Below are 15849 nucleotides of genomic sequence, written 5' to 3'. Positions count from 1 at the left end.
CAGCAGCAGCAAGCAGCATAGGTTCAAATCCTAGTGCTTAAATTTGTTGACCTTACATTTGGTTTCTCAACTTCCTCATTTGTAACATGGAAATAATATTAACTACTCCATAAGACTTTGTGAGGACTAAACAAGAAAATAGAGGGAAAGCACTTGTCACAATGTTTGGCACAGTTACACAACATTAGCTCTAATTATTGCTATTAAGAGTTACAGTAACAGATTAAGGGAAAAACTTATCTCTGCAAGAAATAATTCCCAAATAAATAAAATAACAGGTGAAGAGTTTCCTTCCTATTGCTAAAGAGAGAGTGCATCTATTTTCAATTCTTGATGAACTGGTTTTAGATAAGACAGACAAACAAACTGATACACAGCAGCATTTCTTGACAAGTGCCCCTACATTCAGAAGATTTTTTTGAAATGCCATGTTCTTCTACTCACATGTCTATGCAGCCCTCAGAACAGTCACATGAATCAGTAAACATGTTGGAAAAGCTGTTTAGATAATATGCTCGTGGCCACATAGTCTTTCTGTACTTAAACTGTGGAAGTTTTCTATTGTCAATTTCATTACAGAAAGAAATGGGCACCGATTCCACGCCATTGCTAATATCCACATCAGAAACAATTTCTTCTTCCTTTGGGTAATTCCGAGTCAACTGAGCATAGGTATTGAAAGAAAAGTTATCTGTAAATAGAAAGTTACACTCTGTCTCAAGCAGGTAACGAAAAACTTCCTCCATGTTTCGCAGACTCCTTCCACAAGGGGTTTTATAACTCACGTGGAGTGCTGAAGAATGAGAGTTTGTCTTCGCGTGTCGTCTTTGGAAATGGCATTTGATTGGTAGCTGCAGAGGGTTTTCCCCCTTGAAGGTAAATGGCATTTTCATCAGACAGGAGCCAGAGCACTGATGCTTTTGGTAAGATAAATTTAAAGAAGATTCTTTTTCTCTAAAGTCTGCAACTTTATTTTCCATAGGGGGAATTTCCTGGTTTTCTGTAGATCTGTTTAAAATTAATTATTTATTAGAACCTCAAATTTATAGCACAATTCCCCATATTCAAAAAAAAACCACTAAGATGATATTTAATTCCTATATTAGTTTCTTCTCAGACAACATGAAAATAAGCCAGACCCTGAAATAAAACATCTATGTTTTGCAGTTATAGAAAGTTATGTAAGTGTTTTTTTTTAATCTTCTTCTGAGCACCTAATACATGGTATTTTTTTTCTAGCACCACTTCTTCAATGAGTGTCCAATAATTCAGTTCAATTCTGGCATTATCTACCTGGAGTCAGCATCAGATTCCACAAATTAAAGGGTTCAGTCCCATAAAACTGCCCCCAATCCAGATGCGAAATGCAATTTCCAGGTCACCACACTTCTGACCAATCCATGAGTTCCCACAAACTCCTCCTCTTTGTTAATGGGCTGGAAAGACTCACAGACTTCAGGAAAGCACTTTAACTACTATTACCAGTTTATAATAAAAGATGCACTCAGGAACAGCCAAATGGGAGAGAGGCATGGGGCAACGTAGGTAAGAAAGGGCATGGAGTTCCCATATGCCCGGTCCAAATGCACCCCCCTCCCAGCACCTCAAAGTGTCTGCCAACCAGGAACCTCCAAGAGCCCTGTTGCTTTTTATACTGGTTTAACTGCTTAAGCATGAAAGATTACATCACTTGCTACTGGTGATTATCTCCACCTGCAGCCTTTCTCCCCTCCCTGGACGCTGGGAGGTAGGGCTGCAAGGGCATCAAAGATTTCTTGAATGCCTGCTATGTGCCAGGTGCTATGAAAACAAAGATGAGAGCTCTGTGATCAAGGAACTTACATTCGTGGCAGAGAATTAAGTATTTATAATAAAGTATAAATGATTTTATGAATAATGCCATGTTAAATAATGTTATGGAAAGACATCTAATCTTTTATTTTTCTGATTTTAAGGTTTCTAATTTTATAATTAATTTTTAGGTTTGAGAGTTCAATTTCATCTGGAGTTTATATTGATGTAACATGAATATCTAACTTAAATTCTCCAAATGATATCCAATTGTTCTAGAGTCTTTTACTGAATACTGTAAAGAGTCCTTTCACCTAACTTTGACTTACTAGCTTAATATCTTTAAGTTTTTATAAATACACAAAAATGTTCTCTTATTTTCTAGACTCATTCTGCCTTTCGATTGAATTCTTTTTTTTTCTTTTGGCCATGCTGTATGGCGTGTAGATCTCAGTTCCCCGATCAGGGAAAGAACCCATGTCCCCTGTACTGGGAACATGGAGTCTTAATCACTGGACAATCAGGGAATTCCCTAAGTAACAAATTTTTAAATGAAAAACATGTATTTTCATTTTCTAGTTGCTGGAACCATCCTGAAGCCTAGTTTAGATATTGTGATTTCCTTCACTAGAGCTATGAGCAGCAGCACAGTGGCCCTAACTCTATCATCTTAGCTTGAAACTCTTAACATTTTCTAAAAAAACATTATAACGTACGGATAATCCAGAAAATATTTCTATAGTGCTCATTAAAATCATTGGTTTTCTGGTAATGGCTTCTTTTTAAGAACACTATTCATCATTCTCTTCTTTTTCTCAACCATTTGCCCTTTTCTTCTACATTTTGGGTAATCTTATAGATTCCAGACTAAACCTTTGGGTTCCTTAATAGCAACTTTCACAATGAATACTTTCTTAAAAAAAAGTTTGGGGTAAAACTGATCACTATACTACTATTTACATTAGGTAATATTTAGAATGATCTATCCATCCTTAAAGGAATGAATAAATAAAATGTATTTTCACATTACGGAAATCCAAACAACAGTTAAAGGGAATGAAACAGATCTATAACACAGCAAGCAACATGATTAGATCTCAAAACTAATGCTGAGTAAAGTAAGAAGGTACATATATGAATATTTATGTAAAATTTAACAACTATAAGTAACAGCACTAAATATTACTTATGGCTATGTAAATATTAAAAAAATGAACTAGAGAAATAACTGATGACAGTGACTGCTCATAAAGGCAGAGAGGAGAACAGAACTTTTTCAGGGTGAGAAGTCAGGTATGGCTCAAAGAGACTACAGTGTTTTGTTTTCTTTTAAAAAAAGACACTGGAAGCAAATACAATGAAATGTTAATAGCTGTTAGTTCTGGCTGCTGTTAGTATAGTTTTTGCTATACTCTTTTATATGTTCTCAATCTTAAAAATTCTCAGATAGTAAAAAATATTGAATGAGAATGCAGCTAAAAGATCAATGCAAATCTATCATATCCATGGACTACAATGCAATAGCACCTAATACATTAAAAATGAGGGAAGAAACAAAAAAAAAAGAGGTAAGGTTATGATTTTCCTTAAATAACTTCAATCTATCTTAGTAGTTTTTAAATAATACTGGGGTACATTCCATAGTAAAAATATAGTCTATTATGCATTTTTTGCTTTGTTCTTCCATTTTGCTTTGTTTTTCCATTTAACTTCTATCTTCTTAGCCTAGTCCATTTTAATAAGTTTTTGATTTCTTTCTTTACTTTGGTATTCAGTATTTCCTTCTTTTTTAAAGACTGTGCCTGGAATTACTCTTTCCTTATTATTAAGTGCCAAGTTCCTTTCTACCACTTTTTCTTATAAAGCATTATAGTATATTCTGAGCTAGGAGCACTACTATTTGTCTACCTGGGATATATATACCTTTGGCTTTATTCCGTACTTACTGAAATAAATTCTCTTAAGCTCTCATAGCTTTGTTCTTTGTTTTGTTCTAGACTAATTTACTCTTGAGTGATTTACATAGCTACGGTGTGGCTCAGAGGGTATAGTGTCTGTCTGCAACGCAGGAGACGTGGATTTGATTCCTGGGTCAGGAAGATCCCCTAGAGAAGGAAACAGCAACCCACTCTAGTACTCTTGCCTGGAAAATTCCATGGATGGAGGAGCCTGGTAGGCTACAGTCTGTGGGGCTGCAAAGAGTCGGACACAACTGAGCAATTCCACTAGGGTTGTATAACCAGTAAACTAAGTGTTTCATTTCCCTTTTCAACTTGATTTTGAACTTTAAAACAAATAAATTATGTTTCAAGCTGGGTTCTGTGGCATTCTTTTCAACAAAATGTCATCAATTTATTTCTCCTATTTTTGGGGAAGGGAATATGAAATACTGATGATTCAAGAAGTTCTTTGTTATGAAGGGATTAACTCAGCATATTTTCAAGAGAAAAAATTGTATCTGGGGTATCCTTAGTTCTAAAGTTTATTAAAAGATTTTATTACTTACAGATTTAACAAATAACCTATGTAGAGAATTATGAACCTACATAAAATACACAACTTTTAAAACTTTTCCAGAAGGGTAGGGGAAATGGATGGTTAGAGAGTTTGGGATGGACAGGTATACACTGCTATATTTAAAATAGATAACCAACAAGGACCTATTGTAAAGCACAGGGAACTCTGCTTAATGTTATATGGAAGCCTGGATGGCAGGGAGTTTGGGGGAGAATGGATACATATATATGTACGGCTGAGTACCTTTGCCGTCCACCTGAAACTTTCACAGCATTGTTAATCGGCTATACTCCAATACAAAATAAAGAAGATTTTTTAAAAAACTTTTCATGGGAAAGAATCCTTTTTTAATATATTTTCCCCTGGTGGCTCAGACAGTAAAGCATCTTGCTTACAATGCGGGAGACGTGGGTTCGATCCCTGGGTCGGGAAGATCCTCTGGAGAAGGTAATGGCAACCCACTCCAGTACTATTGCCTGGAAAATCCCACGGACAGAGGAGCATGGTAGGCTACAGTCCGCAAAGAGTCAGACACGACTGAGCAACTTCACTTTATCTACTCTTAGGTCAAATGATTAGCAACAGTAAATCGCTTTCTGGGAGCAAAAGCACTAACAACATAAATAAATTTAACTTCTATACATACAGAGAGGTGTAGTCTTTTGGAAAGAAGTCTTCATATGATGTCGAGGGCAATGAACTTGACTTGTTTTCTTCTGCGTTCTTGGTCACAGATCTATGATCTACATGAAAAAATTACGAACAAGTTAAAAATGAGTCACTGTAATATCTAACTAATAACTCTATTAACTAGAGATATAAGGAGCCCTTAAATCTGAAACCATTAAGGTTTCAAAATTGAGGCAAAAATTAGGTATCAACATTTTCAAAAATATTAAGAAAATAAGATAGGATAAAATAAGACATAGAAGAAATTTCTACTGCAGAAATTCTAATTTGGCCCAAACTTTATCTGAATTTTAATCATCCTTTAAAGCAAACATCAAGTATCCCTATTTCTGCTTGTATTTTACAGAAAAAATAGTGTAACTCTCAGAGACTCTATTAAGGTCGCAAAATAGGAAGCCTTTACGTTTCTCTTGCTTTCTCATTATTCTATTACTTTCTATTTTTGTAGAAGAGGGAAAAGTATTTGGGCTGCTCTTTTTGTCTTTTCATTTGTTCATTCATAGTTCTCTTAGTCTCCCCTGTATCTTTCTGCACTTAATTTCATCTTGAGCCAGGATGTCCCTGGTTCATTCTTGTCGCTGTGTTTTCCAACTTCACCTATTCTTACTCTCTAACATGACTTCACTACACAAATAAGCTATGCAGTTAATGAAAAAAAGTCATAGATTTCCTGCTCTTATTTTGGAAAAAAAAAAGTGAATATGCAGAACAGTCTATGTTTGTTTTTTAAAAAATTGTTTTTAATCATGCTTTTTCCTATGCAGTGGTAGACCTTAATAAAAAAGTGATTCTTTTCCTGCCTTATTATTAACTTGCACTGGTCCTTCAGTGTAGACCAGTCTTATTAAACAGAAAAAAAAAGTTTAAGAAAATAAAAGAATAGTTTAAGTTATAATCCAGGGTCATGTGTGTAGATGCATGTGTCGCTTCAGTCATGTCCAGCTTTTTGTGACCTTAGGCCACCAGGCTCCTCTGTCCATGGCATTCTCCAGGCAAGAATACTGGAGATGAATACAAGAATATTTGCCATGCTCTACTCCAGGGGATATTCCTGACCCAGGGATCGAACCTGCGTCTCATGCTTCCTGCATTGGGAAGCAGGTTCTTTACCACTAGTGCCACATGGGAAGCCCTAATCCAAGGTCATCCTTGGCTAACTGGAAAGCAAATATCCCTCTTTAGTTACTGAGGTAAAGAAAGAAGATTTAAAATCTGATAGATGAAGAGAGCTACAATAACTGATTAATAAATAAGTTTCGGCCAGTGGCTAAGACTCTGTGCTCCCAATGTAGTAGGGGGCAAAAGTTCAATCCCCGCTTGGGGAAGTAATAACCCAATGCCACATGGCACAGCCTTTAAAAAAAAAAGTAAGTTTTTCAAATTAAGAATTTCTGATTTTTCCCAGGAAATTTCTTTGAATGAGCCATATAATGCCATACTAACAGATAACAAATATAACAAAGGTATATAAGCATAGTCAGAAACAACATTTACCAAAAAACATGGAGATTTTATATTAACCATTAGATAAGAGGAGAAAGGAGAAATAATTTCTTTCAAAAAAACAGTATCCAGTTCTTTGTATAGGGATCAGATCAAATCAGATCAGATCAGTCGCTCAGTCGTGTCCAACTCTTTGCGACCCCATGAATCGCAGCACGCCAGGCCTCCCTGTCCATCATCAACTCCTGGAGTTCACCCAGACTCACATCCATCGAGTCAGTGATGCCATCCAGCCATCTCATCCTCTGTCGTCCCCTTCTCCTCTTGCCCCCAATCCCTCCCAGCATCAGTCTTTTCCAATGACTCTGTATAGGGTCATTGTATAGGGACACAGCAAATATTTATAGAATTATACACAAGCAAAGAAAAATCAAACGTAAATTAGTGGTTTGGGGAGTTCAGGCTGGATCTGGGATGGCTTGTTTTGACCTCAACACCAAGTCCTTTTGTTTCTCCCAGTCTTAGTATTCCTTTTAAAATAAATACTAATATGAAACCTAAAGTTTAATAAAGTTACTATGAAGTGTTTAACCCCTACATTTGCTAGTAATGTCACTACATAATTCCCTGATTACTTTAAAAACATTTGCTAGCTCTACCACTAGCAAACATATACTTCTATTTTGATAAATTTATTATACTTCAGATGAACATATAAAAATATGAAACTAGAATACTCTGCATTTCTACTAATGAAATCATTACTTTAAAAGAACCAAGACAAAAACCCAACTTACTTTCTTTTACTGGGGAAGATTATTTAGAAAGAAAAAAGCTGTTTAGAATTATTTCTTCTTACCACCTCTTGCACTTATAGGGTTCTCTCTTAGAAAACTAATCTAACCCCTTAAGGGTATGTTGATTCTAAGTACTACTGTAGGCCACTGGGAGAAAGACTGTTTTCTTGAAAGAATGTACTCTCTTCTGAAACTTTACATTAGCGACTGAAACTGAAAACATTTCTGAATAACAAAACCTTTCTTTAAAATAAACTGATGCATATACACAATGGAGTATTACTCAGCCATTAAAAAGAATACATTTGAATCAGTTCTAATAAGGTGGATGAAACTGGAGCCTATTATACAGAGTGAAGTAAGCCAAAAAGAAAAACACCAATACAGTACCGCATATATATGGAATTTAGAAAGATGGGAACGATAACCCTGTATGAGAGACAGCAAAAGAGACCAGTCTTTTGGACTCTGTGGGAGAGGGCGAGGGTGGGCTGATTTGGGAGAATGGCATTGAAACATGTGTAATATCATATGTGAAACAAATTGCCAGTCCAGGCTCGATGCATGATACAGGATACTCGGGGCTGGTGTACTGGGAAGACCCAGAGGGATGGTATGGGGAGGGAGGTGAGAGGGGGGTTCAGGATGGGGAATATGTGTACACCTGTGGCAGATTCACGTTGATGTATGGCAAAACCAAAACAATATTGTAAAGTAATTAGCCTCCAATTAAAATAAATATATATTTTAAAAAATAAAAAATAAACTGATGATGTTAAACCATATTTTCAGAGATTTAAAACTCTAAGGCTCCAAATTATGACAGTTAAAATGATTACAATCTGTTGAAAATATTTAGCAGTATTAAAATTTAGAAAATGTACTTCCTCAACGCTTTAGCAAATTGGTGATAGTCTAAGATTTATAAGCTAGTGATTCTGATAACTTTTTAATTAAAAAGTTTTTAAATTGAAGGATAATTGATAGACAGTGTTGTGTTTGTTATATAGCAATGTGACTCAGTTATACACACACACACACACACACACACACACACACACACACACACATATGTTCTTCTTCATATTCTTCTCCAATATGGACTATTATAGCATATTGAACGCAGATCCCTGTACTACACAGTAGGACCTTGTTTTTTACCTACAATAGCTTCTCAATTTTTCTTTTTCTAATCCTAGTACATCATCTTTGTTCAATTCCTTTAAAGTTGATACACTGATGTTCTAATAATAATCTAGAAATGAAAAAAGTTTCCATCAATTTATCTATACCAAAATATATCTTTCTAGCATTGTTCTTTACACAAAGCAGGTTTACAATGGTTTGGAGTCTTGGATTCTGTTTGTGCTTCTTATAGGAGAAGCTTTTTTGAAGAAGAGATACATTTGTTCTTCCTGAGAGGTTTAATAGAGTGTGCATTTCCTATCTCTGGATGGGCAGGACTTTTCATTGACTAGGAACACATGATTTCCATAACTTACCTATATGGATCCTGCAGTTTTATCTTAAACTGTCTTTGCTTAATGCAACATAATTAAGGCTGGCTTGCTTCAAAGCAAGAAAACAGCAGAGAATATTGTAGGTTAGGATTAGAAATGTACATACCCTTTATCAATGTTGAATTGTGGTTTATAATTGCATCTTTTACTAGAATCATTGCTTGGATGTATTCTGTTAAGGAAGGGAAAAAAGAATGAAAACAATCAGCAGCAGCATCACCTTTATTCAAGATGTCAGCTCCTGTGCTATGCAATTCACTGACACATACTTTATCTCATTCAATCTTTGGAACTCCTCTGAGAGGTTTTTATGAGTATCTACTTTAAAGACAAAGAAATTAAAAAAAAATAAATAAAGACAAAGAAATTGAAGCTTAGAGGTTAGTAGCTTACTGTTTACTTCAGGTCAATCAGATAGGAAGAGGTAGAAGTGAATTCAAACCTAGATATATTAGATTCATGAAGGAATGAGAATATTAAAATGAAAGACAGTATTAATTTTGTAGACAAACACACAACAGATTAATGTCATAGAATATCCAAAAAGAATTAAGAATATCCTGGGGAAAACAAAGAATAGGAGGGGGGAAATTTTGCTTGAAAATCATGTATTCTGATGGAGTTTCCATATAAAAGTCTATATTCTACAACTACCTGGGCTGAAGACAAACAGAAAAAATAAAAACCTGGATGACTGAACTGACTGCCTACGTAAAATACAAGGTTTGCTCTCTGAAGACTACTAACGCAAATGTGTTTAAAGCAGGCAAAACATATCCATATATGTCTAAGCTGTCTCTGAAAGATTGGGTGATGGATAATCTGTTGTATTTTTCTGTATGTACCAAATGTTCTACAAGGAGCACATACTAGTTTTGTAATACACCCCTTCCACCCCCGCATAAAGATAAAGTGAGGAAGAGAAAAGTAGCCTGAAATAAAGAGAGATTTATTTATCTATTCATAATTTATTATTCAAAATAATCATCTTCATCCACTTTTACAAGTGTTCATGCTATGCTATGCTAAGTCACTTCAGTCGTGTCCAACTCTGTGTGACCCCATAGACGGCAGCCCAACAGGCTCCCTCATCCGTGGGATCCTCCAGGCAAGAACACTGGAGTGGGTTGCCATATCCTTCTCCAATGCATGAAAGTGAAAAGTGAAAGTGAAGTCGCTCAGTCGTGTCCAACTCTTAGCGATCCCATGGACTGCAGCCTACCAGGCTCCTCCGTCCATGGGATTTTCCAGGCAACAGTACTGGAGTGGGGTGCCATTGCCTTCTCCGACAAGTGTTCATAGTATAAAAATGAGTTTTTATAGAAACAGAGCATATACACAAAAAAAGCAAACAGAACTGATGTTAGGTTCTTAGAAAACAAAAGAAAATATTTTGACTTTTAAAAACAAATAGCAATACTGGAATTAGAACTAAACTGTATTACCAGTGGGTAATATTTAGCATTAAATGTGTTGAAAGTTTTTATTGCTTCATACCTTTATTTGTGGCAGACCCATCTTTGATCTTTTGTTTCAGTGACTGCAGCACATTTTGCACTTGTTCAAATATGAAATCCACTTTCCCATCATCTTCCAGCTCCATCCAGAAAGTTTTTGCATCACCTAAAGAAAAAACAGGTGAATAGCCTAAGAGCTCAACAGACATAGACTGTAAATTTTCTAAGGCACATGCTATTAAAAATCCACCTGGTTTCTAAATAAAATCAAGATTTAATTGGGCTATTACTTTCCTTCAGGAAAAAGATTTTCGTCACTGTTTCTTCTTTTCTCTTTTGGCCACATGATCTTAGTTCCCTGACCAGGGACGGGACCCGGGTCCTTGGCAGTGGAAGTGTGGAGGCCTAACCACTGGAGTCCTTGGTCACTATCTCTTTAGAAAGAATGAAAAACAAAGAAGATGACCTAGGCATCTCCCTTATTTCTGCTAATGAAAAAAAAAAAAAGTGTTGAAAACGTTAGTGAAACTATTTCTTGACTGGAAAACAGAAGGAATGATTTCATTCTGGGGTGGAAGCGCGCGTACTTATGGACAACTATACATTTAAATTTTTTCAAGGATGTAACCTCCAATAAGTATGCGAGTGGATGGTTTCAGAATGAAACATCTCAACAAGTGTTGAAATAATGAAATATCTAACACTGATGCTTTTAAAAATATCTTGGCTATCAACTTTTTAATAGTTATGTTGACTGAAGAAAAACAATCTAAAAGCTGCAAATTATATTTTATTTGGGGAACTACTGAGGACTACAGTCTGGGAGACAGCCTCTGAGATAGCTCTGAGAAACGGCTCCCAAGAGGTAAGGGAAGAGTCAGAATAAACAGTTTTTGCTGAGAGGTAAAAATAAAACATGCAATTAAAGACTGAATGATTACTGCCAATCACAAAGAACAGACGTCTCAATTTAACGATGTTAGTGCTTTTTTACGTCTAGGGAGATACAAGAGGCTGGGCTCACTGAAATTATTCTTCAGATATGCATCTTAACTATCTACGTCAGTATCTAGTTTTTCTACCTTCTGAATTCTCCTCAGGGAGTGCCACTAGGGGCGCATGTAGATGTTGGCTTGATGGCAGGCAGCACTCATTATCTTCTGAAGTGGCAATGTTTTTTGTTCACAGTGACATGAGGCAAAATAATGTTTAAAGCTTTTATAAAGTTATATAGATAAACCAACATTTCAGATGCTCAGCAAACTAACACTGTAATTAAAAATTTCCATCCTTTCACAGCTGAAAACAGAAATGTGAGAAATGCGATGAAAATAAACTGACAAAAGTCAAATCTCACACCATGTTTAAAAGTAATAAAAATACCCAAAATGTTAAACACAAATTATTTCTAAAATAGATAACATTAATGTATAAAATGCTTAAAATGAATTGGACCTTAAGCAGAGGAGGAAATGCACTGTAGACAGGTCACTTGAGAAGCCACTGGGAGGATTAATGAGCAGACAGCACAGTAAGTTGACCAAAAAATACATTTTCCTTCATAAAATTTAAACCCAGAACCTCCCAGTTAGTAACGGTGGGGAATTCTTCAAAAGAGGCTTAGACTTCAAAGTCCCAATTCTCCCTGGCAGTCATCTTACCCAAAGGGGACCTCTGGCTAATGAGGGCCGCTGCTCTCCAGCAGCCTCAGGAGGAGCACTGCTTCCCTGTTAACTCTCTGGCCTATTGTGTACTACACAAGACTAAGCCTACTTTTAATTCCCCAAAGCACAGTTCAGACAAAGGTTTCAACACTTAAAAAAAGAAACACAATGTGAAAAGGCAAAAGGGATGAGAAATGATGTTTTAGAGAAAGGTAGGGGCTGTTACAAGGAGGGCCTTGTGTGCCATACTAAGCAACCTTATTTTTACATGGAAGGCAATGGGGAGCCACTTAAGAGGCTTAAGCATCTTATCATTATGTCATTAATTTGTTTTTAAAAATCTCACTCACGGGGCAGTGGGAAAAGGGAGTCAAGATTGATTTCTCTGTTTCTGATTTGGTCAACCATATGTATAATACTGGTATTATTTGCAATAGTGAATAAAGGTAGAGCAACAAGTGAGAAATTCAAGCAGCATAGGTAAAGTGGATATGTAGGTTCCCGAGTAAGATCTGGTCCAGCTATACAAATTAATTTTGGAGTCAATAATACAAAAATTCTTGATTGAAGCCACAAAGGAGATGTGATTAGAGAGAATGCGTAGAACGAGAAGGGTTTTCTGTAAAACATCAACATGTAAGTGATGAGAATAAGAAAAAGGAATCATGGAGACTGAGAAGAAATATAGCAGCAGATACTTGAGTTGAAACTCAAATCAGCAAACTAATACTGCTGCTACTCGCCTCTAGAAATGAAGAATATCATCTTACAACTCCACTGTCTATCCAAGCTTGCTCCATTATTCAGCTAGATATTAAGATTTATTGCAAGAACATAATCATGAAGAGGTATGCACCACTGCAAAGAAGGAAGACAAGCAAACTATACAGTTATACTGTATGTCTTCTAATCTCACATGAGCTAGAAAGTCTTTGTAAATAGGCAACACTTATGAATCACATTGACCTGAGCTCATTTAGTAGATGAATATTTATGAACTGCTTACTAAACACATTGATAATGACCTAGGTACATGTATATGTATGTATTTATATTTCTCCATCCATTCCTTGAAGAGCTTCAGGGCAGTGGTCCAGAGAATTTCTAAGACACCTTCGAGCCTGTTATCAGCAAACTATAGTTTATGAATTGTTGGATATTGGGGCTTCCTTGGTGGCTCAGATGGTAAAGAATCCACCTGTGATGTGGGACACCTGGGTTTGATCCCTGGGTGGGGAAGATCCCTTGGAGAAGGGAATGGCAACCCACTCCAGTATTCTTGCCTAGAGAATCCCCATGAACAGAGAAGCCTGGCAGACTATAGTCCATGGGTCAAGAGTCGGGACATGACTGAGCGACTAAGCACAGCATAGCACAAATCCTTTCAGACAATACACTAGGTCAAACTATTTTAATAGTAATACATTATTTGCCTTTTTCTTCCCTATACTGACATTAGCTGATGGTTCAAAAGCTCTGGTGAATAAAAGTGCTGGAGCCTTAGTGTGAATCAAGGCAGTTGCACCAAACTACCAGTAAGCCATTGTATTGTTTACCACCAACTTCACTTAGGGTCCTTGATCAGATCAGATCAGATCAGATCAGTCGCTCAGTCGTGTCCGACTCTTTGCGATCCCGTGAATCGCAGCACGCAGGGCCTCCCTGTCCATCACCAACTCCCAGAGTTCACCCAAACCCATGTCCGTTGAGTCAGTGATGCCATCCAACCATCTCATCCTCTGTTGTCCCCTTCTCCTCCTGCCCTCAATCTTTCCCAGCATCAGGGTCTTTTCAAATGAGTCAGCTCTTCACATCAGGTGGCCAAAGTATTGGAGTTTCAGCTTCAACATCAGTCCTTCCAAGGAACACCCAGGACTGATCTCCTTTAGGATGGACTGGTTGGATCTCCTTGCAGTCCAAGGGACTCTCAAGAGTCTTCTCCAACACCACAGTTCAAAAGCATCAATTCTTCGGTGCTCAGCTTTCTTTATAGTCCAACTCTCACATCCATACATGACTACTGGAAAAACCATAGCCTTGACTAGGTGGACCTTTGTTGGCAAAGTAATGTCTCTGCTTTTTAATATGCTGTCTAGGTTGGTCATAACTTTCCTTCCAAGGAGCAAGTGTCTTTTAATTTTATGGCTGCAATCACCATCTGCAGTGATTTTGGAGCCCAGAAAAGCAAAGTCAGCCACTGATTCCCCATCTATTTGCCATGAAGTGATGGGACCAGATGCCATGATCTTCGTTTTCTGAATGTTGAGCTTTAAGCCAACTTTTTCACTCTCTTCTTTCACTTTCATCAATAGGCTCTTTAGTTCTTCACTTTCTGCCATAAGGGTGGTGTCATCTGCACATCTGAGGTTATTGATATTTCTCCCGGCAATCTTGATTCCAGCTTGTGCTTCCTCCAGCCCAGCATTTCTCATGACCATGGAAAACCATTTTTACTTAAAAGAAACACTAATAAAAATTATGGTTTTCTGACTGGGTGTTTGGTACACATTTTCTCAAACTTGAAGTACAAAAGTAATGGCAGTCATTGCTAATGATAAAATTCAAGCTACCAAATTAAAATTGAAAATTTAGAAAACTTGTATCTGCCATAAGTTTGAAAGGTTCTCACTAATTCATCAATTTTTGATGATTGATAGCAATATTAAGAAATGTAATTTTAAAATATTGTGATTAAATGTGTTAACATTTGGAAAAATCTGCATAATTCATTGCACCAATGTTTTCCAAGTGGCCAATGCATGATGTTATAAAATCATACACGTGTAAGAGACCCATTCAAAGTGCAAGACAAATCCATGGATTTTAGTGTAACAGTGTAAAGAAAGCTCACTGATAGGAATTCAGATTCCACACTATAACTAACCTTGAAGGAATGACTACTTGTTGAGTTTTGTAGTTGTATCAAATAAAAATTTCCATCATCATCTGAGAGGCTATTAAAAACTTGTCTGCGTGAAGCTTCATTTTCTTTATATATTTACCCCAAAGCCTCATATCACAACAGACTGAAGGCAGAAGCAGATATGAGAATCTCTCTTCTATTAAGCCAACTATCAAAGAGATTTGTAAAAATAAAAAACAGTGGTTTTCTCACTGATTTTTTTGTTTCAGAAAATAGTTCTCTCTCACATAATTTATATTAACATGTTGGGTTTATTATTTTAAAAACATAGGTCAATTACCATTTTTGAAGCTTCTCAATTTCTTAATATAGTAAATATGAACAGATATGAACCACATAAACAAAAGCTACTGAGGGTTTTAAATACTTTTAAGAGTATAAAGTAGTCCTGAAACCAAAAGAAGGCTTGAAACCACTGGTCTAAATAACTGTCCAGTGAATTAGGTACTACAATCTTTGTAACAATTCACCTATTACACACATGTTAAAGGGTGCTGAAACCATTCTGTACGCTACTGTAACGGTGTATACATGACATTATGCATTCATCAAAACCCACAGTACTTGAAAGCACAACGAGGGAAGCTTAATGTATGCAATATCATTTAAGAGGTCAGGGATCCCAGGAAGGCATGTATACACAACTCTGCTGAAGGGCTGGGTGGAAAAGATGCTGATTGAAACAACTTTGGAAATAAGTGGACTCTGTAAAACTACCGGCAAAAGGAACTTGCACAAGCACTGAGGTTTCCGACCTCGGAATCAGTATATACTTCTGATACTGCTATACATATATATGGGAATTAAGCAAATAAACAAGTGGATAACAGATAATGGGAATTTACGGATAAGCAAGGAGACTAGGTTAGCATACCCATGTGGTAATGGATTAGAGCCAGAAACATCAGTATAAACTCATGTTTAACTTAGTATAGTTAGAGATGGTTACATACAGAAATATTTATAGATACGTGCAAATACAATTTATATATATCTTGCTCTGTCAGTTGAGAGGGCCTATAGTCAAGATACCCCAAGAGCAACAAA

The 15849-nt window shown here is 36.5% G+C and overlaps 1 protein-coding gene across 11 annotated transcripts in view; it reads right to left on the bottom strand.

Moving 5' to 3' along the window:
* The window catches only part of SETDB2 (SET domain bifurcated histone lysine methyltransferase 2), a 77483-nt gene that overhangs the window by 56555 nt on the left and 5079 nt on the right, over positions 1–15849 (bottom strand). For all 11 annotated transcript variants that reach the window (XR_011466280.1, XR_011466283.1, XR_011466284.1 and 8 more), the window contains 4 exons: positions 10256–10381; positions 8865–8930; positions 4955–5051; positions 445–1008 (listed from right to left, as the gene is read on the bottom strand). Coding sequence is in view for 5 of the 11 variants with exons in the window: in XM_070380323.1 (XP_070236424.1) it covers positions 445–1008; positions 4955–5051; positions 8865–8930; positions 10256–10381 (853 nt within the window). In the remaining 6 variants the exon portion in view is untranslated. The remainder of the gene's footprint in view (positions 1–444; positions 1009–4954; positions 5052–8864; positions 8931–10255; positions 10382–15849) is intronic.

Source organism: Bos mutus, chromosome 12, assembly GCF_027580195.1.
Source record: "Bos mutus isolate GX-2022 chromosome 12, NWIPB_WYAK_1.1, whole genome shotgun sequence".
NCBI lineage: Eukaryota > Metazoa > Chordata > Mammalia > Artiodactyla > Bovidae > Bos > Bos mutus.
Note: the sequence above shows the minus strand (reverse complement) of the source record. Positions and strands in the feature narration are given on the sequence as shown.